Genomic DNA, 26019 nt, shown 5'->3' on the forward strand with positions numbered 1-26019 from the left:
TTTGAATAGTTTCTGAAAATATTACACTTCTATTCGTCGGTTTACCTTTCTGCTACCTTTATCTTTTTAGACATCTTTGTATGGCCATTAGCGTTTTAAATGACCACACCTGTCGGGGGCGGGGCCTCTGGAACAAAATACATGCGCATTCCCTCTGAATTAGAACATGCCTGTTTGCACGCAAGATCCATAATTATGGTACAGTCTAAAATATTACTGGTAATAAGGATGTTAACAACAGTCAGAACAAAATGACAATCACGTCCATTGCTTGTTTCTACGTGCAAATTAGAATGGCTGTTTATTTCTTGAAACAGAATAAATTCCCTCAACACCAAAGTCAGGGCAGAACAAAATTGTGTTTATTTTACTCTTTGGTATTCTTTATACATAATTGCATAGCACAATGGTGGAAAAAACATTGTAAAATCTTTGGCACTACAATTGCGATACATGGTAGCCTCAAATTTAAAATAGACAATATATCAGTATAGAAATGCAATAGCAGTGATAATTATACTTTGCAATGTAAAGCAAATATATTAAATGGGTTTTTATTAAAGATCCTTCATCAAAATGTTCATAAAAAGGTTCCATTCGATACCATCAAAAATGTCAATTTCAAATAATTCAGTGGTCAATATTCCATTTGATAGGTCATGGATTTACATACACCATGTGATAACAACTTTCTATTATTTTCTCTTTGGAAAACTTCCTCAAAAGTTTAGCTATGGCTTCTGCATTGGTCATCTATGTGTCCTGGAGATCTATGCTCCCTTCTCACTCAAATATTTTTGTTGGCCTCTGTGTACCCTGCGGACAAAACTAGTTGAAATGTTCATTATGACATCATTTCAAACAGTTTTGCCTGCATGGTACCAGTCTAATAGAGAATTGGATTGTCTTAGACTTTTCTCTCTATCCCTGTCTCTTTCTAGTCGCCAATGTTGTCTTATAACCCAGAAAGAGTCCAGCTCTGATCGCTCTCCCATTCTCTGCGACAAAACGGCTGACAGATATTTGTTCAACTTCGCAACTAGAAAAGAGCTGGGTCGTATTCATTAGGCACCAAACGCATTGAAACAGGGACGGACCTGGACTTGTCCAATAAGAAATGCTCATTTACGTTTTCTGTTGCAAAACATTTTAAATTGTTATGTGCCCTAATGAACACAACCTACACCTGGAATGGGAGTTATGGAAGAAGAAAACATAGGATGGGCAGCGTCCTTCTCGATGCTCAGCCGAAGAGTTTGATGAAGCAGGGATGGCAGTAGGGCTTGTTCTCCTGCTCTTTGAAACAGCCCTTGCTGAGGGGCTTGAGGCAGAAGTGGCACACCAGGTGGTGCGGGTGGAATTTGGCACCCATGGCGGTGACGCAGCGGCCCAGGATGGGCTGTTGGCACGCCTGGCACATGCTGCCGCGCGACTGGTGGTAGTGGGCCTCGCACAGCGGCTGGCCCTCGTGCTCGAAGAAGCTGCCATTGACGAAGGGGCAGTAGCACTCCTGCAGATACGACAAAAGACAAAGGGAGTTGAGTTGGAGATGAACATGTGATACAAAAAATGTGTGGTGCGTGGTTTGTGTGGTGTTCAATTCACATTCGTAACAAGTGTTCATGTTAGGCCAATCTTTGTCCTTATTGACATAAAGACACAGACCCCAACCCCGACACACACACACACTTACCCTGCACACAAAGCACTGCGGGTGCCACAGGGAGTTGAGGGCAGAGATGTAGTTCTCCAGGATTGGCTGGGTGCATCCTTGGCAACGGGAGGCGAAGAGGGACAAGAAGCACTGCTGGCAGTACTGCTGACCCTCGCGGTCATGGAAACCTACAGAGAGGGAAGGAGACACAGGCTGTTAAGTATTATGTAAAACAAATCAAGAAACATATAGAAAATGTATTCCAAATACATGGTTGTACATTCACATTCACTCATTGAAATATATGCCAAAATACATGCCAAATTGGAAGTAATGAAGTAATACGTGTGTAAGCTTCAGTAGTCGGGTCATTCCATGAAGAGGGCCTTTGCGTAGTGTAATTTGTGTAATATTTTTTTTATTTCACATAATTTTAACATTTCGTTATAAAAATTGTCAACTTCATAAAAAACACGAACAAATGCTCTAAAATCACCCAAATACATCATTTTAGAAATGGCAACGCTCTCAGTATAGTGATGCAGGTCTTTAGATGTTGTACACATGAAATTGTGTTCTATCCCATCTATCTATGGGTAAATCAAATTTTATTTGTCACATACACATGGTTAGCAGATGTTAATGCGAGTGTAGCGAAATGCTTGTGCTTCTAGTTCCGACAATGCAGTAATAACCAACAAGTAATCTAACTAACAATTCCTAAACTACTGTCTTATACACAGTGTAAGGGGATAAAGAATATGTACATAAGGATATATGAATGAGTGATGGTACAGAGCAGCATAGGCAAGATACAGTAGATGGTATCGAGTACAGTATATACATATGAGATGAGTATGTAAACAAAGTGGCATAGTTAAAGTGACTAGTGATACATGTATTACATAAGGATGCAGTCGATGATATAGAGTACAGTATATACGTATGCATATGAGATGAATAATGTAGGGTAAGTAACATTATATAAGGTAGCATTGTTTAAAGTGGCTAGTGATATATTTACATCATTTCCCATCAATTCCCATTATTAAAGTGGCTGGAGTTGAGTCAGTGTCAGTGTGTTGGCAGCAGCCACTCAATGTTAGTGGTGGCTGTTTAACAGTCTGATGGCCTTGAGATAGAAGCTGTTTTTCAGTCTCTCGGTCCCAGCTTTGATGCACCTGTACTGACCTCGCCTTCTGGATGATAGCGGGGTGAACAGGCAGTGGCTCGGGTGGTTGATGTCCTTGATGATCTTTATGGCCTTCTTGTAACATCGGGTGGTGTAGGTGTCCTGAAGGGCAGGTAGTTTGCCCCCGGTGATGCGTTGTGCTGACCTCACTACCCTCTGGAGAGCCTTACGGTTGAGGGCGGAGCAGTTGCCGTACCAGGCGGTGATACAGCCCGCCAGGATGCTCTCGATTGTGCATCTGTAGAAGTTTGTGAGTGCTTTTGGTGACAAGCCGAATTTCTTCAGCCTCCTGAGGTTGAAGAGGCGCTGCTGCGCCTTCTTCACGATGCTGTCTGTGTGAGTGGACCAATTCAGTTTGTCTGTGATGTGTATGCCGAGGAACTTAAAACTACCCTCTCCACTACTGTTCCATCGATGTGGATAGGGGGGTGTTCCCTCTGCTGTTTCCTGAAGTCCACAATCATCTCCTTAGTTTTGTTGACGTTGAGTGTGAGGTTATTTTCCTGACACCACACTCGAGGGCCCTCACCTCCTCCCTGTAGGCCGTCTCGTCGTTGTTGGTAATCAAGCCTACCACTGTTGTGTCGTCCGCAAACTTGATGATTGAGTTGGAGGCGTGCGTGGCCACGCAGTCATGGGTGAACAGGGAGTACAGGAGAGTGCTCAGAACGCACCCTTGTGGGGCCCCAGTGTTGAGGATCAGCGGGGAGGAGATGTTGTTACCTACCCTCACCACCTGGGGGCGGCCCGTCAGGAAGTCCAGTACCCAGTTGCACAGTGCGGGGTCGAGACCCAGGGTCTCGAGCTTGATGACGAGCTTGGAGGGTACTATGGTGTTGAATGCTGAGCTGTAGTCGATGAACAGCATTCTCACATAGGTATTCCTCTTGTCCAGATGGGTTAGGGCAGTGTGCAGTGTGGTTGAGATTGCATCGTCTGTGGACCTATTTGGGCGGTAAGCAAATTGGAGTGGGTCTAGGGTGTCAGGTAGGGTGGAGGTGATATGGACCTTGACTAGTCTCTCAAAGCACTTCATGATGACGGAAGTGAGTGCTACGGGGCGGTAGTCGTTTAGTTCAGTTACCTTAGCTTTCTTGGGAACAGGAACAATGGTGGCCCTCTTGAAGCATGTGGGAACAGCAGACTGGTATAGGGATTGATTGAATATGTCCGTAAACACACCAGCCAGCTGGTCTGCGCATGCTCTGAGGGCGCGGCTGGGGATGCCGTCTGGGCCTGCAGCCTTGCGAGGGTTAACACGTTTAAATGTTTTACTCACCTCGGCTGCAGTGAAGGAGAGACCGCATGTTTCCGTTGCAGGCCGTGTCAGTGGCACTGTATTGTCCTCAAAGCGGGCAAAAAAGTTATTTAGTCTGCCTGGGAGCAAGACATCCTGGTCCGTGACTGGGCTGGATTTCTTCCTGTAGTCCGTGATTGACTGTAGACCCTGCCACATGCCTCTTGTGTCTGAGCCGTTGAATTGAGATTCTACTTTGTCTCTGTACTGACGCTTAGCTTGTTTGATAGCCTTGCGGAGGGAATAGCTGCACTGTTTGTATTCGGTCATGTTACCAGACACCTTGCCCTGATTAAAAGCAGTGGTTCGCGCTTTCAGTTTCACGCGAATGCTGCCATCAATCCACGGTCTCTGGTTAGGGAATGTTTTAATCGTTGCTATGGGAACGACATCTTCAACGCCCATTCTAATGAACTCGCACACCAAATCAGCGTATTCGTCGATGTTGTTATCTGACGCAATACGAAACATATCCCAGTCCACGTGATGGAAGCAGTCTTGGAGTGTGGAGTCAGCTTGGTCGGACCAGCGTTGGACAGACCTCAGCGTGGGAGCTTCTTGTTTCAGTTTCTGTCTGTAGGCAGGGATCAGCAAAATGGAGTCGTGGTCAGCTTTTCCAAAAGGGGGGCGGGGCAGGGCCTTATATGCGTCACGGAAGTTAGAGTAACAGTGATCCAAGGTTTTTCCACCCCTGGTTGCGCAATCGATATGCTGATAAAATTTAGGGAGTCTTGTTTTCAGATTAGCCTTGTTAAAATCCCCAGCTACAATGAATGCAGCCTTCGGATAAATGGTTTCCAGTTTGCAAAGAGTTAAATAAAGTTCGTTCAGAGCCATCGATGTGTCTGCTTGGGGGGGATATATACGGCTGTGATTATAATCGAAGAGAATTCTCTTGGTAGATAATGCGGTCTACATTTGATTGTGAGGAATTCTAAATCAGGAGGATTTGGTTGTTAATGCTGTCTACATTTGATTGTGAGGAATTCTAAATCAGAAGGATTTGAGTTCCTGTATGTTTCTTTCATCGCACCATGTCTCGTTAGCCATAAGGCATACGCCCCCACCCCTCTTCTTACCAGAAAGGTGTTTGTTTCTGTCGGCGCGATGCGTGGAGAAACCCGTTGGCTGCACCGCTTCGGATAGTGTCTCTCCAGTGAGCCATGTTTCCGTGAAGCACAGAACGTTACAGTCTCTGATGTCCCTCTGGAATGCTACCCTTGCTCGGATTGACATGTTATGCTCAACGCTTTCTACCACAAAACACCAGCAAATGTCCAAAACGAGTAGAACCAGCTCACCTGCTTTTTACACTATGATTTTATTCTTACCTGTTCAATGTTTCTTTTGAATATTTTTTTTAAAGGAATGGTTTCCCTATATTAACACGAGAGTTCAGTTCACAAAACAGGATTGACCTTAAAATGAGGGACAAATGTAAATGAATCACTTATCATATAAAATAAATAATCATCTTAAAAAATGACTTTGTCAAAGCGACAAAAGAACAAGGGCAAAAAGAAGATGAAAACAAAAGAAGATGGTGAATACTTGGGGAAATGTAGGGGTTAAGTGGGTTAAAATCTTCCTTAAGTCAAGAAAAACGGGAAAATATATTTATATTATTAAAAGACACTTCATTTAATATAACAGGCTTTTAAAATTCAATATTGGTGCACAATTTTTTTTTTCAAATATCAAAGGGCTGCAAAAGGCACTCTATTTGTGGAACAACAAAGTAAGTGTGTTTTCTGGTGTTGTATTGCTGAGGACCATGGAACAAAACAACCTATAGTTCATTATTGTCTACATCCCAGTGTGGCCCTTGGCAGGAAGCGTGGGTTTATTACCTTCCTCTCCGAATGCCCGGCTGCACTTGACGCAACAGAAACACTCCGGGTGCCAATTCTTGTCCAGGGCGGTGACCATTTTCTACACAGGCAGCACAGAAAACAGTTTTTTATGGCTTCAGGTGACATACACACTTTGTAAGGGCTGTACAACTAAGGCTAATATCACTGGACATGTTAATGAAACAGTGTGAAGGAGTGTAATGGAGGAAATTAGTTATATACAGTAGGTAAACACAATGTATTAATTTTGACACCATTTTATGTAAGTACATAGACATTTGTGGTGAAGTAGACAGTATACACACACACATGCACGCACACACACACTCCTGCACACACACAAACAAACACACACACAGTGTCAGGTGGAGGTTTTACATTGAGTATGGGCTTGTTGCAGTGTGCGCAGTGGGGAGAGTAGAGGGTAAAGTAGTCCGACTCGCAGTACGGCTGACCATCCTTTTCGAAGAAGTTCCGGCTGCCCAGTTCTGTCTCACACTCCGAGCACACAAAGTGTTCCGGGTGCCATACCCGCCCCAGAGCAGTCACCACCTGGAGGGTCAAAGGTGAATGGTCAGTCATTTAATGGCTATTCGCCAAGCCAAACTGTACTGAGCTGGCCTGGTTACGCATCCACCATAGTTACTGGAACCATGCTGGACAGGACAGTGTTAAAAGAAAACATTCGAGCCAGCACAGTGGAGTTTGGGTTGGCACAAGTGTGAAAACGGTACTGGCTTGCCCATAGATCAAGCACAAAAGTGATGCATTTCATGTGAAACAGAACAAAGTTATGAACTTTCTTAGCAAAAATTGTTATGTTCTACGAGGTACAGGAAGTATCTCCACAATGGGACAGTGTTGAGCGATCGATCACCTGTCCTACAACCGGTTTCTGACAGGCCGAGCAGCTACCCTTGGAGGATGTGGGGACTCCCTGCCTGGTTAAATCCGATTGGAGGAGCCCCAGCATGCTGTCCAATGAGCCGCCGGAAGAGGCTTGTGGCGGGACCGGATGCTGTGGTACTGTGATCACTGGTGTGACAGCTGGAGTTGGCTAATAAGAGAGAAGGAGAGTTAGATAACATACCAATGATCACCTGTGACAAATGTCAATGTGATTAGGATGCATTAGGACCAGAGAGTGCATGGTGATTCTTGTCATGCTTTTGAATTAGTTGAACTGAACGGGCGTTCCGAGTTGTCTATGTTGCAGTCGCACTGCACTGATTATTAGATCTCACAATACCCGGTGAAGTCATCAGGCATTGTGAGATCTGAACCCATATTCACATAGCATCTCAGAGTATGAGCACTGATCTCTGATTAGTTTTGCCTTTTAAATAGAAATGAATAAGAGGGGGGACCTGATCCTAGATCAACACTCCTACTCTGGGAAGCTTTGTGAATACTGCTCTGAGACCAGTAACATCTCAGGGAACTAAATTAATATGATATGGCAATCGTCTGAGTCATTCCGACTCATCGACTGCAATAGAGACGACCTGGAACACAACCGTTGACACTGGCAAGCAGACAGGGAAGGACAGAGACAGACAAGCATATACTTGTAAACAGAGAGTAAAGCTCAATTCAGAGTGCACAGCCGCAGAGACGCGACAGTCCGCGCGGCCCATTTACGAACCTCATTTAACTGGCTGTTATCAAGTCGCGGGCGACGTACGTCACAATAGACCGCATGGCTCTGCGGCTCCGCAGTTTTGAACTCTGTAGCGTTCTTAATGCATAGAGCATGAGTGGATAACGATAGACAAGCAGAGAGAGAAAGAGGACTATATATAAATGCAATGCATCAAGAACATTGTACTGTATACACAGTATTATAAGATGATCTGCAATATTTTCGTGGTGCAAAAGAGCATAGATCTATGAAAAAAATACAGTAAACATTATAATCTGTCAGCGGGATTTCATTTTTTTACTTTTCTACAACAATGTGTATTCGGCAAACTGAGCGGTAGCCTAGTGGTTAGTGTTGGGAAGTAACCGAAAGGTTGCTGGATCGAATCCCCAAGCGAACAAGGTAAAAATCTGTCGTTCTGCCCCTGAGCAAAGCAGTTATAACCCACTGTCCCCCAGGCGCCAAAGATGTGGCTGTCAATTAAGGCAACCCCCTGCACCTCTCTGATTCAGAGTGGTTGGGTTAAATGCAGAAGACACATTTCAGTTGAAAGCATTCAGTTGTAGAACTGACTAGGTACCTCCCTTTCCCCCCAATGCATAAAGAGATGTCCCCTGATCACACACTTTGTTGAAGGAAAGTTTAAAGTTCCATTACACTGCCAGATTATAATGAGGTTTAAAGTATTTTTGCACAAATCTGTTCTCTTTTGCTTCACAAAAATGTTGCCCATAGTGAACTAAACTGTGCAGTAGCGTACAGGCTGTAGTGTTTAATGTGAAGTATACAGGTTGGCAGTGGGGCTCTTACTGTGCTCTGGACTCTGAAGTCAGACAGAGAGGCCATGAGTTTGTCCAGCTCAAGTGTAGCTGAGGTGGCTGACGGCTTCACCGAACTGAATGAATTAATACATTTATTTTATCATTTAAAACACAGGTTAAGCTTTTCCAGTTGGAGAGACAACATTTCAGACATAAAAAATTATAACGGATGAACACAACTAGAGTACAGGATCGTGTTCATTAGTCAAACGGAAAAAAATGACTGAAACAGGGAGAGACTACCTTGACTTAAGAAAATAATAAACATACATTTTTCATAGCAAAACATTTGCAAAAGCACTCCCTTAATGAACACAACTTTGGAAGGAGTTAAAGGGGCAATCTGCAGTTGCTACATCCATATTTGGACTTATACATTAATTATATATACCCATTGATTCTTGAAGAGAATCTAATTTATAAATGCCTCATGAGCTTATTTCAACTGTTGTACCCCATGAGTACCCAAAATATAAGCTTGTGTTACTCCAATGTTTGAAAACATTGTAAATGTAAACAAATACTATAGAGCTTCAAAACATGCTTAAAACTATCATTTTTATATCTTGGATATAGTGATTGCATCCATAGCTCGGTCTAAGAATTTGAGAGTGATTACATTTCTCCAGGCCCATCCTTCAGGTTTTACCAAAACTTTGTTATTGCTTCAACTGCTGATTGGTCGTTTAACTGAACACATAGCACTATACACACTTCAACTATAGTAGGAGCACTAAAAAGACAGTATCCTGGAACAAAATAGAATGCATTCCAAATGGCATGCTGTTCCCTATATAGTGCACTACTTTTTACAAGAGCCCTTGGGTCCCTGGTCAAAAACAATGTACTATAAAGGGAATAGTGTGCCATTTGGGACGCAAGCCAGTATTTACGCCTTCGGGGCAGGGTTCACCAACTGGCGGCCCAAGGGAGATTTTACTTGGTTCCCCAAGTTTTATGAACACTTTTGTATAAATACAGTGGCGTGCGAAAGTATTCACCCCCTCTGCATTTTTCCTATTTTGTTGCCTTACAACCTGGAATTCATTTTTGGGGGGTTTGTATCATTGGATTTACACAACACTTTGAAGATGCAAAATATTTTTGTCTTGTGAGACAAACAAAAAATAAGACAAAAAAAACAGAAAACTTGAGCGTGCATAACTATTCTAACCTCCAAAGTCAATACTTTGTAGAGCCACCTTTTGCAGCAATTACAGCTGCAAGTCTCTTGTGGTACATCTCTATAAGTTGGCACATCTAGACACTGGGATTTTGCCCATTTTTCAAGGCAAAACTGCTCCAGTTGGATGGGTTCCGCTGGTGTACAGCAATCTTTAAGTCATACCACAGATTCTCAATTGGATTGAGGTCTAGGCTTTGGCCAGGTCATTCCAAAACATTTAAATGTTTCCTCTTAAACCACTCAAGTGTTGCTTTAACAGTATGCTTAGGGTCATTGTCCTGCTGGAAGGTGAACCCTCTGTCCCAGTCTCAAATCTCTGGAGGACTGAAACAGGTATCCCCCAAGAATTTCTCTGTATTTAACACCATCCACCACTCTTTCAATTCTGACCAGTTTCCCAGTCCCTGCCGATGAAAAACATCCCCACGATGCTGCCACAAACCACGCTTCACTGTGGGGATGATATTCTCGGGGTGATGAGAGGTGCTGGGTTTGCGCCAGACATAGTGTTTTCCTTAATGGCCAAAAAGCAACATTTTTGTCTAATCTAACCAGAGTACCTTCTTTCATATGTTTGTGGAGGCTCCCACATGCCTTTTGGCGAACACAAAACGTGCTTGATAATTTTTTTCTTTATGCAATGGCTTTTTCCTGGCCACTCCTATGGACAGATACTCCAATCTCTGCTGTGGAGCTTTCAAGCTCCTTCAGGGTTATCTTTGGTCCCTTTGTTGCCTCTCTGATTAATGCCCTCCTTGCCTCTGATTAATGCCCTCCTTGCACTCTGAAAGTTTTGAAAAAAGTTATTTTTTTAATTTGACTTGGACTATTTTCATTTCACCTATTTTGTGTATGTCCATTACATGAAATCCAAATAAAAATCCATTTAAATTACAGGTTGTAATGCAACAAAATAGAAAAAAACCCAAGGGGGATGAATACTTCTGCAGGGCACTGTATACAGTACCAGTCAAAAGTTTGGACAAACCTACTTATTCAAGGGTATTTCTTTATTTTTACTATTTTCTACATTGTTGGATAATAGTGAAGACATCAAAACTATGAAATAACACATATGGAATCATGTAGTAACCAAATCAAAATATATTTTAGATTCTTCAAAGTAGCCACCCTTTGCCTTGATGACAGAATTCTCTCAACAAGCATCATGAAGAATGCTTTTCCAACAGTCTTGAAGGTGCTCCCACATATGCTGAGCACTTGGCTGCTTTTCCTTCACTTTGAGGTCCAACTTATTCCAAACCATCTCAATTGGGTTGAGGTGAGGTGATTGTGGAGTCCATTTCATCTGATGCAGCACTCCATCACTCATTATTGGTCAAATACCCCCAGGCTGTGTAAGGGCTATGTTGGGTCACTGTTGGGTCACTGTTGAAAAACAAATTATATTCCCACTAAGCACAAACCAGATGGAATGGTGTATCGCTGCAAAATACTGTGGTAGCCATGCTGGTTAAGTGTGCCTTGAATTCTAAATAAATCACAGACATTGTCACCAACAAAGCACCCCCACACCATCATACCTGCCCTTCCATGCTTCACAGTGGGAACCACACATGTGGAGATCATCTGTTCATCTACTGTGCATCTCATAAAGACCAAAAATTTAAAATTTGGACTCATCAGACCAAAGGACAGATTTCCACCGGTCTAATGTCCATTGCTCATGTTACTTGGCCCAAGCAAGTCTCTTTTTCTTATTGGTGTCCTTTAGTAGTGGTTTCAGCAATTCGACCATGAAGACCTGATTCAGTCTCATCTGAACAGTTGATGTTGAGAGCCAGTTTCATCAAAGCACCTGATGGTTTTTGGGACTGCACTTGAAGAAACCGACCTTCATGTCTTAAAGTAATAATGGACTGACATTTCTCTTTTCTTATTTGGGCTGTTCTTGCCATAATATGGACTTGGTATTTAACAAAATAGGGTTATCTTCTGTATACCACACCTACCTTGTCACAACACAACTGATCGGCACAAATGCATTAATAAGGAAAGAAATTCCACAAATGAACTTTTAACAAGGCACACGTGTTAATTGAAATGCATTCCAGGTGACTACCTCATGAAGCTGGTTGAGAGAATGCCAAGAGTGTGCAAAGCTGTCATCAAAACAAAGGGTGGCTACTTTGAAGAATCTCATATAAAATATATTTTGATTTGTTTAACACTTTTTTGGTTACTACATGATTCCATGTGTGTTATTTCATAGTTTTGATGTCTTCACTATTATTCTACATTGTAGAAAATAATAAAAATAAAGAAATACCCTAGAATGAGTAGGTGTGTCCAAACTTTTGACTGGTACTGTATATATTTTTTTATCTCATAAAATAATCTAAAAACACCAGAAAATCAGCTACCAGTAATTTTAATTATGAAAATCTGTTCCCAAGTATTGAATGCATAATAGAGAGACATGATCATATACAAATGTCAGCAAGGTCCGAAATTATCGTTTTAGTCAAATATTATATCTGTTTGAGAATCTTGCGGTCAATTTGCAGTCTACAAATTATGTTCCGGCCCCCCGACCATCTGATCAAGAAAAGAATTGACCCGCGGCTGAATCTAGTTGACGATCCCTGCTTTAGGGTATATGGAGGGTGTATATGGGTACCTGGGGTAGGGTGTTGTGACCTTGTCCTTGGACCCCTGGAACTCTTTTATCTTGTCCCTCTCATCCTTTTTAGTGGTGGGAAACTGGGCCAGAATCTCATCTACCAACAGACAAAGATGAGCACACAAAGCATGAATACCACATGTTGAGAAAATGCTGCTCGCACACAACACACATACACGGTATGAAGATGACCTTGTTTACATCATCAAACATTTAGCAAACACTGTCCAGTGGAGGCTTGTGAGGGCAAGCCTATACTGACCTGTGATGTTGAACTGGGTGGCGTTGAGCTCCTGCAGAAGGTGGTCCAGTTCGCTGAGACCCCCTCCTAACACAGAGGAGGAGGAGAAGGCCGGGGGAGGAGGGTCGGCCGTGCGAGGGGAGCGAGGCTTATTCACTGTGCTGGAGGGGAGATAGTTTGAGAGAAAGAGAGAATGAAAAGGAGAGAGCGGGAGATGGGGAAAGAATGGTATAACTCAAACAAATTAATGGGGGGGGGGGGGGCTGAACCAACATTCATACACTACCATTCAAAAGTTTGTGGTCACTGAGAAATGTCCTTGTTTTGCATCAAAACATACATGAAATGAGTTGCGAAATGAATAGGAAATATAGTCAAGACGTTGACAAGGTTATACATCATGATTTCTAATAATTGTGTCCTTCAAACTTTGCTTTTGTCAAAGAATCCTCCATTTGCAGCAATTACAGCCTTGCAGACCTTTGGCATTCTAGTTGTCAATTTGTTGAGGTAATCTGAAGATATTTCACCCCATGCTTCCTGAAGTACCTCCCACAAATTGGATTGGCTTGATGGGCACTTCTTACGTACCATACAGTCAAGCTGCTCCCACAACAGCACAATAGGGTTGAGATCCGGTGACTGTGCTGGCCACTCCATTATAGACAGAATACCAGCTGGCTGCTTCTACCCTAAATAGCATAGTTTGGAGCTGTGCTTTGGGTCATTGTCCTGTTATAGGAGGAAATTGGCATACAGGGTATGGCATGGCGTTGCAAAATGGAGTGATAGCCTTCCAAGATCTCTTTTACCCTGTACAAATCTCCCACTTTCCCACCCCCAATGCACCCCCAGACCATCACATTGCCTCCACCATGCTTGACAGATCAAATCAAATTAATTTATACAGCCCTTCTTACATCAGCTGATATCTCAAAGTGCTGTACAGAAACCCAGCCTAAAACCCCAAACAGCAAGCAATGCAGGTGTAGAAGCACGACAGATGGCTTCAAGCACTCCTCCATCATCTCTTCATTTCTTCTGCGTCTCACAAATGTTCCTCTTTGTGATCCGAACACCTCAAACTTAGATTTGTCTGTCCATTACACTTTTTTCCAATCTTCCTCTGTCCAGTGTCTGTGTTCTTTTGCCCATCTTAATCTTTTCTTTTTATTGGCCAGTCTGAGATATGGCTTTTTTTTGCAACTCTGCCTAGAAGGCCAGCATCCCGGAGTCGCCTCTTCACTGTTGCCATTGAGACTGGTGTTTTGCGGGTACTATTTAATGAAGCTGTCAGTTGAGGACTTGTGGGGCATCTGTTTCTCAAACTAGACACTCTAATGTACTTGTCCTCTTGCTCAGTTGTGCACCGGGGCCCCCCACTCCTCTTTCTATTCTGGTTAGGGCCAGTTTGCACTGTTCTGTGAAGGGAGTAGTACACAGTGCCGTAAGAGATCTTCAGTTTCTTGGCAATTTCTCGCATGGAATAGCCTTCATTTCTCAGAACAGGAATAGACTGACGAGTTTCAGAAGAAAGTTCTTTGTTTCTGGCCATTTTAAGCCTGTAATCGAACCCACAAATGCTGATGCTCCAGATTCTCAACTAGTCTAAAGAAGGGCAGTTTTAATGCTTCCTTAATCAGAACAAGGTTTTAGCTGTGCTAACATAATTGCAAAATGGTTTTCTAATGATCAATTAGCCTTTTAAAATTATAAACTTGGATTGGCTAACACAAAGTGCCATTGGAACACAGAGGTGATGGTTGCTGATAATGGGCCTCTGTACGCCTATGTAGATAGTCCATAAAGAATCTGCCGTTTCCAGCTACAATAGTCATTTACAACATTAACAATGTCTACACTGTATTTCTGATCAATTCAATGTTATTTTAATGTACCAAAAATTTGCTCTTTTTTTAAAACAAGGAAATGTCTTAGTTACCCCAAACTTCTGAATGGTAGTGTATATTCAACAATATGATTTAACTATTTTATAAACATTCATAAATATAGTGTATATACAAATGTACCTGATGCCCTGCTGGTTTGATACAGGAATGCACATTCTTGGCACCCGAATAATCCGGACCCTGTTTGCAAACCCTCTTAGGGTAAAACTACTGAAAAATAACCTAATCATGTAATAATCATGTATAAAGTGTAAACTCCACAGTGTAGCATTTACATTGGGACGCCGCAAAACCAATATTCGGAAGCCAGTCTTTGGCTGGTTTTTCACATCAACAAAAGACCATGAATCAAAATAATTCAATCAAGTTGGGGGGAAACCATGCAATGCCTATCTAATCTGATATCATACCCATGTGAACCTAAATGGATTATTATAATTTGTGGATAACATGGGTTCATGCAAGGCCTATCGAAGCAAATACATTTTCAAGAGAGATAGGGTTGGCAGGATCCCAAATGATCCAGATTTGAGAATATTAGCAGAATATCCAGAGACCAAAAAACTGAAGGGACATGTTTTATTTGCAAGGGCTATTGAGTTGAGGATTGTGTGGTGGTCGATTAATCGCATGCTTCTATCCAACTGTTGCCAATCGTAGGTTATGTATCCTACCGCGTCAGACAGGGCAGACTATACACCAAAAGGCCAAAGCTTACCAAAAGCAACATTTGAAGAAAGCGGCAATAGCCCAATGATGGTAGTAAAATGATGCTTTGTTACATGTAACCACACAGTTTGGCAATTTTGGACTGACAGTGAAGCAATCACCACACTCAACTCAATACCCCCTGCAAATAAAACATGTGTCCATCTGGTCACGCTTCCACCGACCAACAGCGAGGTGGAGCTCCGGCTGGAGGCCCTTGCACCAGCGAAGAATGAGGTGGACCACCAGCTAGAGGCCCTTCCACCAACAAACAATGAGGTGGAGCTATGTCTGGAGGCCCTTCGACGAGTTAAGAACAAGGTGGAGCTCTTGTACATTACTGTAAAGAAAGCACCTTTTTTACAGTAATATACTGTTAATACAGTAATATACTGTTAAAGTTTCTTTGGGATTTACAGTAACAAACTGCAACGTTTTTACAGTAACTTACAGGTAACGGCTGACAGTAAGTTACAGTAAACACAAGTTATGGTTTAAACAGGGTAATGTACTATTATGATGATGACTATTATGACTTTATTACACATTAAGTTGTAAAGAAATCTGATATTGACAAGATTAGAGATGTATGTCACAAAGGCAACACCATTACAGTAAACATGTATCCAAAATGAAGTTACAAGCATCTTTTTACTGGGGGGGGGGGGGGGGGGGGTTCCACACTGATGTACTAAAATTGCGTTGGGCAACGCAGTACTCAAATAGAATAATATATGCCATTTACGTAACAGGTGCTTTTATCCATTGACAACAGTGAATCCACACATTTTTATATGGACCCCAGTGGCAATCGAAACCACAACTCTGGTGTTGCTAGTGCCATGCTCCTACTAACTGAGCCACACAGGACCACTACAATGCATAAGTACAATACAATACTGTAAAATACAATACAGGTAGAAGGTCCCCATGAGTGTCCCAACCTCCTTCAGGCCATGGATGAGGCATGCAATGACATCAATCCCGACATACTGTGTCAGGCTTGGATTCTCCATGCCAAAAGGTTTTTCTCAAGATGCATGAACAATGAGGACATTTACTGTGATGTCGATGAGAACCTATGCCCAAATCCTCAAGACAGGCTTGAACCAAACTAGTGCCTGCTAATAAAACATGATTTATTTTAAACCTTGTTTCTTTCAATTATTTCATTTGTTTCATTTGATTACAGTACACCTACAGTGCCTTCAGAAAGAACACTGAACAAAAATATAAACAAAACATGTGAAGTGTTGGTCCCATGCTTCATGAGCTGAAATACAAATAACTAGAAATGTTTCTTATGAACAAAAAGCTTATTTCTCTCAAATCTTGTGCACAAATGTTTTATATCCCTGTTAGTGAGCTTTTCTCCTTTGCCAAGATAATCCATCCAACTGACAGGTGTAGCATATCAAGAAACAGCATGATCATTACACAGGTGCACCTTATGCTGGGGACAATAAAGACCACTTTTTGTAACAAAACACAATGCCACAGTGCAATTGTTTTGAGTTTTGATGGAGCGTCCAATTGTCATGCGCACTCCTGGAATGTCTACCACAGATGTTGCCAGAAAATTTAATGTTAATTTCTCAACCATAAGCTGGCTCTAACATTGTTTTATAGAATTTGGCTGTACGTCCAATCAGCCTCACAACCGCAGACCATGTGTAACCATGCCAGCCCAGGACCTCCACATTCGGCTTCTTCACCAGTGGGATTGCCTGAGGGAGTATTTCTGTCTGTAATGAAGCCCTTTTGTGGGGAAAAACTAATTCTGATTGGCTGGGCCTGGCTCACCCATGGCTACACCAGTGCCCAGTCATGTGGAATCCATAGATTAGGGCCTCATTTATTTAATGATTTGCGTATATGAATTGTAACTCAGTAAAATATTTAAGTGTTGAATAAGGGTTGAATCTTGAGTTTATATTTTTTTCTCACCCCTCAACACCCCAGAGATCAACTAGATTCAGCCGCCAGAAGATTTTTTCTTGAGTGGATGGTCGGGGGCTGGAACATAATCAGAAATCATTTGTAGACTGCAAATTGACCGCAAGAAGCTCAAACAGATATAATGTTTGACTAAAACAATCATTTCAAACCTTACTTACATTTGAATACGATCACGTGTCTCTATATTATGATTGGGAATACTTGGTAACAGTTCTTTTAAACTAAAATCACTTGGACCTGATTTCCTGGTGTTTTTACACTCTTTTATGCCCAACAACGAGATTTTACAAAAATACAAAAAATATATACAGTACCAGTCAAAGGTTTGGACATGCCTACTCTTTCAAGGGTTTTTATTTATTTATTGTAGAATAATAGTGAAGACATCAAAACTATGAAACAACACATATGGAATCATGTAATAACCAAAAAAGTGTTAAACAAATCACAATATATTCTTCAAAGTAGCCACCCTTTGCCTTGATAACAGCTTTAAATACTCTTGGCATTCTCTCAACAAGCTTCACCTGGAATGCTTTCCAACAGTCTTGAAGGAGTTCCCACATATGCTGAGCACTTGTGGGCTGCTTTTCCTTCACTCTGCTGTCCAACTCATCCCAAACCATCTCAATTGGGTTGAGGTCGGTGATTGTGGAGGCCAGGTCATCTGATGCAGCACTCCATCACTCTCAGTGTTGATCAAGCCTAGAGGTGTGTTGGGTCATTGTCCTGTTGAAAAACAAATGATAGTCCCACTAAGCGCAAACCAGATGGGTTGGCGTATCGCTGCAGAATGCTGTGGTAGCCAAGCTGGTTAAGTGTACCTTGAATTCTAAATAAATCACTGACAGTCTCACCAGCAAACCATCCCCACACCATCAACTCCTCCTTCTCCATGCTTCCTGGTGGGAACCACGCATGCGGAGCTCATCCGTTCACCTACTCTGCATCTCACAAAGACAAGGCGGTTGGAACCAAAAATCTCAAATTTGGACTCTTCAGACCAAAAGACAGATTTCCACCGGTCTAATGTCCATTGCTTGTGTTTCTTGGCCTAAGCAAGTCTCTTCTTCTCATTGGGGTCCTTTAGTAGTGGTTTCTTCGACCATGAAGGCCTGATTCATGCAGCCTTCTCTGAACAGTTGATGTTGAGATGTGTCTGTTACTTGAACTCTGTGAAGCATTTATTTGGGCTACAATTTCTGAGGCTGGTAACTCTAACCTTTCCTCTGCAGCAGAGGTACCTCTGGGTCTTCCTTTCCTGTGATGGTCCTCATGAGAGCCAGTTTCATCATAGCGCTTGATGTCTTTTGTGACAGCACTTGAGGAAACTTTCAAAGTTATTGAAATTTTCCGGATTGTCTGACCTTCATGTCTTAAAGTAACGATGGGCTTCTCTTTGCTTATTTGAGCTGTTCTTGACATAGCACTATTTTGTAAAAGACCAAGTCCATGTTATCTCTGTATACCAACCCTACCTTGTCACAACACAACTGATTGGCACACCTGTTAATTGAAATGCATTCCAGGTGGCTACCTCATGAAGCTGGTTGAAACAATGCCAAGAGTGTGCAAAGATGTCATTAAGGCAAACTGTAGACACTTTGAAGAATTTTAAATATAAAATATATTTAGATTTGTTTTAACACTTTTTTGGTTTACTACATGATTCCATATGTGTTATTTCTTAGTTGTGATGTCTTCACAAAATAGTAAAAAATAAAGAAAAACCCTGGAATGAGTAGGTGTGTCCAAAACTTTTGACTGGTACTGTATATATATATTAACCACCCGATGTCACGGTCGTCCTCCTCTTCATCTGCAGAGGAGAGGCGAGATGGATCGGAGGACCAAAATGCGGCGTGGTGTGAGTTCATCATTAATTTTAATAAAGAAAACACTGAACACTGAAACCCTATACTAAAACAATAAATGAAATAACAACCGTGAAGCTAATGCGAACTGCGCTGAAACAAGCAATCAACATAGACAATCACCCATAAACAAACAGTGCAACCCAGGCTACCTAAGTATGATTCTCAATCAGAGACAACTAATGACACCTGCCTCTGATTGAGAACCATACTAGGCCGAAACATAGAAATCCCCAAATCATAGAAAAACAAACATCGACTGCCCACCCCAACTCACGCCCTGACCATACTAAATAATGACAAAACAAAGGAAATAGAGGTCAGAACGTGACACCCGAGGGCTGCCAGCTGGGGAACCCTGCCATACCCCATGATGACAAAAGTGAAAACATGTTTTTGATAAATGTTTGCAAAATATTGAAAATTAAATACAGAAACAACTCATTTACATAAGTATTCACACCCCTGAGTCAATACTTTGTTTAAGTATATGGGTTAAATAAATAAAAAATAAACAAAAACTACTTGAAAATCTATGGCAAGACCTGAAAATTATCAGCAACAGAATTTTGAAAAGAATAATGGGCAAATGTTGCAAAATCTAGGTGTGGAAAGCTCTTAGAGACTTACCCAGAAAGACTCACAGCTGTAATCCCTGCCAAAGGTGATTCTAATGTGTATTGACTCACGAGGTTGAATACTTATCTAATCAAGCTATATTCGTGTTTTATTTGGCATATTTTTTAAATATATTTTTTTACAAATGTTAGAATATTTCTTCCACTTTGACATTACAGTATTTTGTGTAGATTGTTGACAATGAAAGAACCAATGGGATGCTCGGGGGGGAGCGGAGGGCGTTCCTGCAGGAATGCCCACACGAAGGAACGCCCCGAAATGCAGGCTGCAGCTGCACACTGTTGGTGAAAATAGCACCAAAGCTAATAAATAAAACTAGAACATAATGGGCTGTTGAGCTAAGGAAAGCTCCCACTTTTTTTAACACATATTTATTGGTAACGTTCAGACTCCCATCAGTGCTTTAGCTGTGGCACACGCTCAGTACGTCACCAAAAGTTTGGCCGCAGCCTTTTTGACAATAATCTACAGAAGTAAATAATTAAGATTTCATCTGTGGTGTAAGACAGATAAGGATGTTTTTAAAAGACAGTAAGGGAGGGATAGTTGGATATTTCTTTACAGTAAAGTAAATTAAATTAATATCGTTCACTCAATTCTTGACTGTTACAACTTCTTCTCTTGACTGTTACAACTTGGACTCTGAGAGAGCAAAAATGTATCATCAATATTGCTGTCTGTCAATCTTTCTTGTAAAATCATCCAGTGTTTCCGCTGCACTCAAGGTGCACCACGGCAAAATCATTGACGCCACGCAACAACAAAAAAATATGGAACATGAACAAATATTTCTGCTGATGCGCATTTTGAATATGCTAGAACATTCCGCATGTATTTTTCCTCTGCAAACAAAACAAGAAATTATAATAGAAAAATCTAACAACCCCATAGTAGAATAGTTTATATATTTACCTAGTAGGCTTGTTGTTGTGTTCTATGCTAGATAAATATTCCTCTCGTGGCGCATTCATGTAATAAGTGCCATAGGTAGGGAAACATGCATTCTGACAAGCAGGACAACGCACAACAATTAGTTTTAATGGCTTTTGTTGAAAAGAGGGGAATCCCAGCTTTCCATTCCTACTTTATTTATTTCTCAACTCCTAAATATGCGCGAACTGCACCATTTTAAACCCAGAATTTTAGCAGAAGCATGTTTTCAAGCACATTACCGCTCCGCATTTCGCAGTGAGTGTATAGGGGAGAGTGAGACAAAAAGTAACACCGGTCACTTGTAGGGTGACTTGGGTTACCACGCCGCTCTACCTCAAAATAATTGATTTGGAATGACTTAAAAAATTGCGTTGAGACAGATAAACAGGGAAAGTGTTGGTGTAAAAATTGTGACAAAGTGGTTTCTGTGAGAACCCGGGTGGCGAGTTACCCCGAGTTACCCTAACAGGTAGGCCTACATTATATTCAGCTTTATGCAAGTGTTTTTGGGACATAAAATTCATTGATATGAAAATATCTAGTTAAAAGATCACATTTGAGATCTGGCTAATGATTAGCCCAATAGGGTAAATGCAGATAGGCAACCCAATGCGTCAGCCTATTTATTTGCACTTTGCTGCATCAGTTGGGCTAAAGGTGATCGTGTTTATTGCTAATAGCATACCTGATAATATGGACCATGCATAGGCATATTGTACATGGCCCAATATGTTGAAATCATTTTAGCAAATAATTTTACCAATGTGTTATTGGGCTAATTTCTGGAGGAGGAAATTCTATTTTAGATGGTGTCAGCATACTTATGTTCATTCATTTTGGAGTAGAATGTCCTTTTTGTCCAGAACTGAGCTCCTTCGTCCTTCTACAAAAGAATTTAGAACCCTGACCATATCCCCCCCACTGCATAAGAATGTAGAATTTGCAAAAAAAAGCCAGGGCCATAAACATTATTTCATATAGGGCTGTAAAATAATAGCCTGGTGGAACCAGCTTAATCGCTGCAGCTTTGACCACTCTGTTTTACTTAGTAAAGTAACTAATAATAAAGTAAAATAGTACCTGTATAGTTGTTTGTCTGGGTTTGGGTTCTGAGAACCATTGGACTTCATTGCAGCAGACACCGTCTAAAAGAAATGTTTGCACATTATAAACATAATTCACTTGTTTTTCAACCAGAAAGTCAATCTTCACTTTTGCTCTGAACTCAACGCTCACCCATCAACACAATACGAGTTACGGTACTTCATAACTATTCTATAAAAACATTTAACTTTGACAAGTTGAGTTTCTAAGCAGAGTCTGATCCCTCCTTACTACCTATCCTCTTTTAGCATGTTTTAAATTATCTACAGTATAAGACACTTCCAACAGCCTGTTCTATGTTTACTTCTCTCTTTTACCTCACCTGGAGTAGGCAGAAGTTGGCCCTCACCACTCATTCAGGCTCAGGTATATTTCCACCCCTCCTAATGGTTAAGATTTGGGGCAAAGGTAATCGGATCCAAGTTGTTAAGTCTACCTCAAAACTGTTAAAATGTTTCCTATCTCAAACCTCTTACCTGCTGGGGTGTGTAAGCTGGAGGCGGTGGCCTGGTCTGGGCGTTTTCCTGAGGGCTGGCAGGCGCGGGGTCAGATGTTGCCGGGGGATCAGAGGTAAGCAGGACTGGGCACCTGGCCAGGGGAGAGCTGGTGCTCTCTAGGTCAGCGAGGAGGGCGTCTACAGAGTCAGAGAGGATGGGAGTGTGCATAGAAATATAATCTATAGATTGTTTGAGATTCTATTTCAATGGGAGTCTTTGTAGAGGAATTCAAGATGCTGTCATTCATACTGTGCAGTCAATCATTTTGCCTCGGAGGGTGGTTAGTACACAGGTATTGGCTGATACCTATGTTAATGGTTAATGCTGGTTAAATACAAGAAATTGGAGAAATGGGAATGGGAATGGAAATTATAGAAGGAAAATAGGAGGCAAAAAAGACAAAATAACAAAGGGACACATGGAGGAGGTGAGGACATCGAAGCAAAGTATTTTTACACACTGAGATACTACAGAAAGAGGGTGAAACACACAAACAAACAAACATACAGACAGTTACGTACCAAACACAACAATACGAGGACTGAGAGGGTAGTTAGGTGAGTCAGGAACTCCTGAGGGTAGACAGACGGACTCAGTGACCAATCAGAGAGATGCAAATCAGACGCAGGCAGCAGAGAGGAAACAGAGAGGCGGGCCAATTAGAGCGAGAATAACACATTCACCAATCAAAGCAAGGGACATCAAATGAGCAAACAAGCTAAAGTCACATGAAAAATATAACATTTCTGTAGACCTTTCTGGACATGCCAAAGTGATAAGGAAGCAGTGGAGGAAGGGTGTTTGTCAACTGATATCGAACTCAAACCTCAATTTCACGAGACGTACAAGCCATTTTAGTATTCCTCCATGGCATACTGTATTTTACAACACGATTGACATCATGGATGTATCCGTTTTATGGCCAAAACCAGGACAATGTGTCTTATTGTATTATTAGACAAGCTTTTCTCCTAACTTACATGTTTTACTTTTGCAAACCATGCAGAATCTGAAACAATACATGAATTATCAAACCATATTTCCAGGAACATCTATTTTGATAATAATATTTGTGGAATATGTACAGAGCATCACCTCATACAACTTTTGAGCAACTTTGAAGCAACTTCAGAGCAAATTAAGGATATTTCGGAAAATGACTGCTTTACATTTTCAAAATTGAATATTTAGTTGAGGTCAGTGTATTTATTTTAGAGCTAATTTTGTGTTTATATGTACGTCACATTCATAATTTCTTGGTAAGAGTTAGACATATTAAACCTACATATGACTGGGGCTGGTGAGACTGCCTTTTATCATCACAGTCTGTGGTCATTTCTCCCACTGATGATTCACACTGGTACAAACATGTGGAGAGAATGTTGTTCGCTCACACACACACTCACACACACACACACACACACACACACACACACACACACACACACACACACACACACACACACACACACACACACACATTCTTTCTTTCTCACTCTCTCCCTCTCTTATACACACACACACTTACAGACTGGACTGCTCATATAAGGAGTTGAAATTCTCTCAATGTGAAATATGACCATATTTAGAGCTCTGCCTGCCGACTGTTTGACTTGGCCATAGCCTCTCTTAACAAGTGGTCTCGCTGAAAACCCCCACAAGTCACACCAACCAAAGACATCAACTTACAACATAACACACAACACTACAGCATAAACACACTGACATAAACACTGTCCCCCTATTTGAGAAACACGTCGCCAGTCACCCGGCAACAACTGAACCTTGAAGTGCAATCCTATCCAGATGTGCTGAACCAGATGCAGACATTCTTCCTCGTGCTTGCTAAGCATAAAATCCCTCCGTTTTGAAATATGTTGCACACACTACTCTTCGAGCGAGTAGGCCACAAGAGCAAATGCTTTGTTCTCTGGTCTGGTGCAGCACACAACCCTCCTATTTTCACTGAACTTCATGAGTCTTGGTGAGCCATCGCGGCCCTAGGCTATTTCAGTGCTAGTTGAAGAGGGCTGGGACATTGCTTTCCATTCTGAAAGTTGCCACCATTTTTAAGAAAAGGGGGATATATGTATTCCTCAACCTCTGTATCAATAGTCATTCGAAAGGGGCTGTTCTAACTATTAAATCCACCCAGTAGTTCACTAACACTAATGATAGTCACACTATTTTCCCCTGATGGCTGAATGAAATACATTGAGATCTTTATTATGTTATGAAGCTAACTAAAGTCCATCTCTGACTCATCGATAGCATTATAGACAGAGTGGGCCTACAGAGGACATCCAAGATCTAATTTGGATTGAATTTGTGGTTAGAGCTAGAAGCACTGCATGTTGACATAGGATACAGTTACATTAGTATATTCCCTGTTTTCCTGGCATAGAGTTAAGAGAGCATGCTGTTTTACATTGCTGGAGTTGTCAAAGAAAAATTTCACAAAATTAAGCTTTTCCTGATCTTCTTTCCTCCCTTGAAAAAGAGGAGCACAATGTAGAGAAAGCTAGATTTGAGTTGGAAGATAATATTTGAGTTGTTCTATGGTTAAAAAGGTTATTCAATTGAGACCAGCGGATTTTCACTCGATAACAATCTCTCGTAAACATGGATTATAAGAGACCACCCATAGAGTAGCTACTAGCTAGGCCTAAATCTAATGTAGTCGATATACTGATCAATTTAAAAGCTGACTCTATAGGCACATTAACAAAGACTTGAGGATAAGGGCTGTTACTTTCAAGTCTAAAATGACCTGCTATAAGTAAAATGTTGCTTGATTAATAGGAATAGGACCCCAGATGCATTTTCAAACCTCGTACTATTTATAGGTAATATCTTATGCCTAATCATGTTCCTATCTATTATCATAGATTATAAGAAAACATTGTTTTCTAAACTATTCCCTTTCAATGTGCATTTACCTTTGCTCCAAATTCCAGCAAAGATGGATCTTTTTCAAGAAAACAAAAATGTTACTTTTTTCATTGCCTCAGTACTCCAACCATCGTTCTTCAATTCCATTGGATAGCGGAGCACGTAGCTACAATGTTTCAAAGAGGGTCAATTATCAATACATACCCAAATCATCCATGGTCAATTCTGAAATTAGCTTTTTTTCCTCTTGATGTGACAAAATATGAATATGATCAGCATCAGCTTGTAGTGGATGGTTTATTCTATTGAACCTTGTTCGTCAAACGTCCATGGTATGGCTGGATATATTATCTAGTAACAGGGCTATTGTCTGCGTTGGCCCCGAATAACTTTTTGGATTCCGTTATCTACTAACTATGCAAGTATAAAAAAAAGGGCGTCCCGTTTCTTTTCCTCCACGACTCTCTTCCTGTATTATGCCTACTGGTACCACAGACTGGAGAAGGCGTAGTTAAATTACTGCGGTTACAACCAATGCGTTATATATACACACTAGATGACAAGCCAAGGGCGATGCTTTGAAGCCACCACGCCTCCATCTTGGCACTCCCCTTAACGGCGTAAAACATATTTTGGAAGCAATAGAAATGCATGAATTAAAATGAACATTTGTTTTTGACACGTTTATTACATTATAGACACCTTAATGCATACTTTCAAAGTATATTCTCTGAGCTAAACATATAAATAAAAAATTAACAAATATAAAAACTATTTCCTTAAAGTGTACTTTAAAAAAAGTTAGGTTATTTATCCCCACTACAATTATTATTATGTTTTACTTAAATACATGTTATTTTGTCCATTTTATTTAAATAATGGAGAATTCCTTCTTCTGGGGAGTGCCAATATGGCCGACCGGTGCCTTCAAAACCTCTCATTGGCAAATACATAGTATTAGCAATCCAGGTTT

At 41.2% G+C, this 26019-nt stretch overlaps 1 protein-coding gene across 5 annotated transcripts; it reads right to left on the bottom strand.

Annotated features, from left to right (window-relative positions):
* Positions 1 to 340: 340 nt before the first annotated feature.
* LOC135504759 (transforming growth factor beta-1-induced transcript 1 protein-like) lies at positions 341 to 25548 on the bottom strand. Of its 5 annotated transcripts, XM_064923605.1 has the most exons (13): positions 25251 to 25548; positions 22676 to 22726; positions 22134 to 22291; positions 21634 to 21698; positions 12552 to 12691; positions 12287 to 12386; positions 8449 to 8533; positions 7642 to 7734; positions 6874 to 7053; positions 6375 to 6548; positions 5994 to 6075; positions 1694 to 1842; positions 341 to 1510 (listed from the first exon to the last, which is right to left on the bottom strand). In XM_064923605.1, exons 1-13 carry the CDS (start codon positions 25261 to 25263, stop codon positions 1244 to 1246), a joined length of 1557 nt encoding a protein of 518 aa, XP_064779677.1. In that variant the 5' UTR covers positions 25264 to 25548; the 3' UTR covers positions 341 to 1243. The 5 variants fall into 5 exon arrangements, with proteins under 5 accessions (XP_064779677.1, XP_064779678.1, XP_064779679.1 ...); XM_064923606.1 differs by lacking the exon at positions 22676 to 22726 and having other exon boundaries at positions 25251 to 25547; XM_064923607.1 differs by lacking the exon at positions 7642 to 7734 and having other exon boundaries at positions 25251 to 25547.
* Positions 25549 to 26019: the final 471 nt, after the last annotated feature.

This window comes from Oncorhynchus masou, chromosome 18 (genome assembly GCF_036934945.1).
Source record: "Oncorhynchus masou masou isolate Uvic2021 chromosome 18, UVic_Omas_1.1, whole genome shotgun sequence".
Taxonomy (NCBI): domain Eukaryota; kingdom Metazoa; phylum Chordata; class Actinopteri; order Salmoniformes; family Salmonidae; genus Oncorhynchus; species Oncorhynchus masou.

Excerpts from the sequence above, each read along its gene's own strand:
- LOC135504759 (XM_064923605.1), bottom strand. Across the intron at positions 22,292-22,675 it reads TCCTCGTATTGTTGTGTTTG|ACGCCCTCCTCGCTGACCTA; the intron begins GTACGTAACTGT and ends CTGACTCTGTAG. Across the intron at positions 7,054-7,641 it reads ATAACAGCCAGTTAAATGAG|CCAACTCCAGCTGTCACACC; the intron begins GTTCGTAAATGG and ends CTCTCTTATTAG.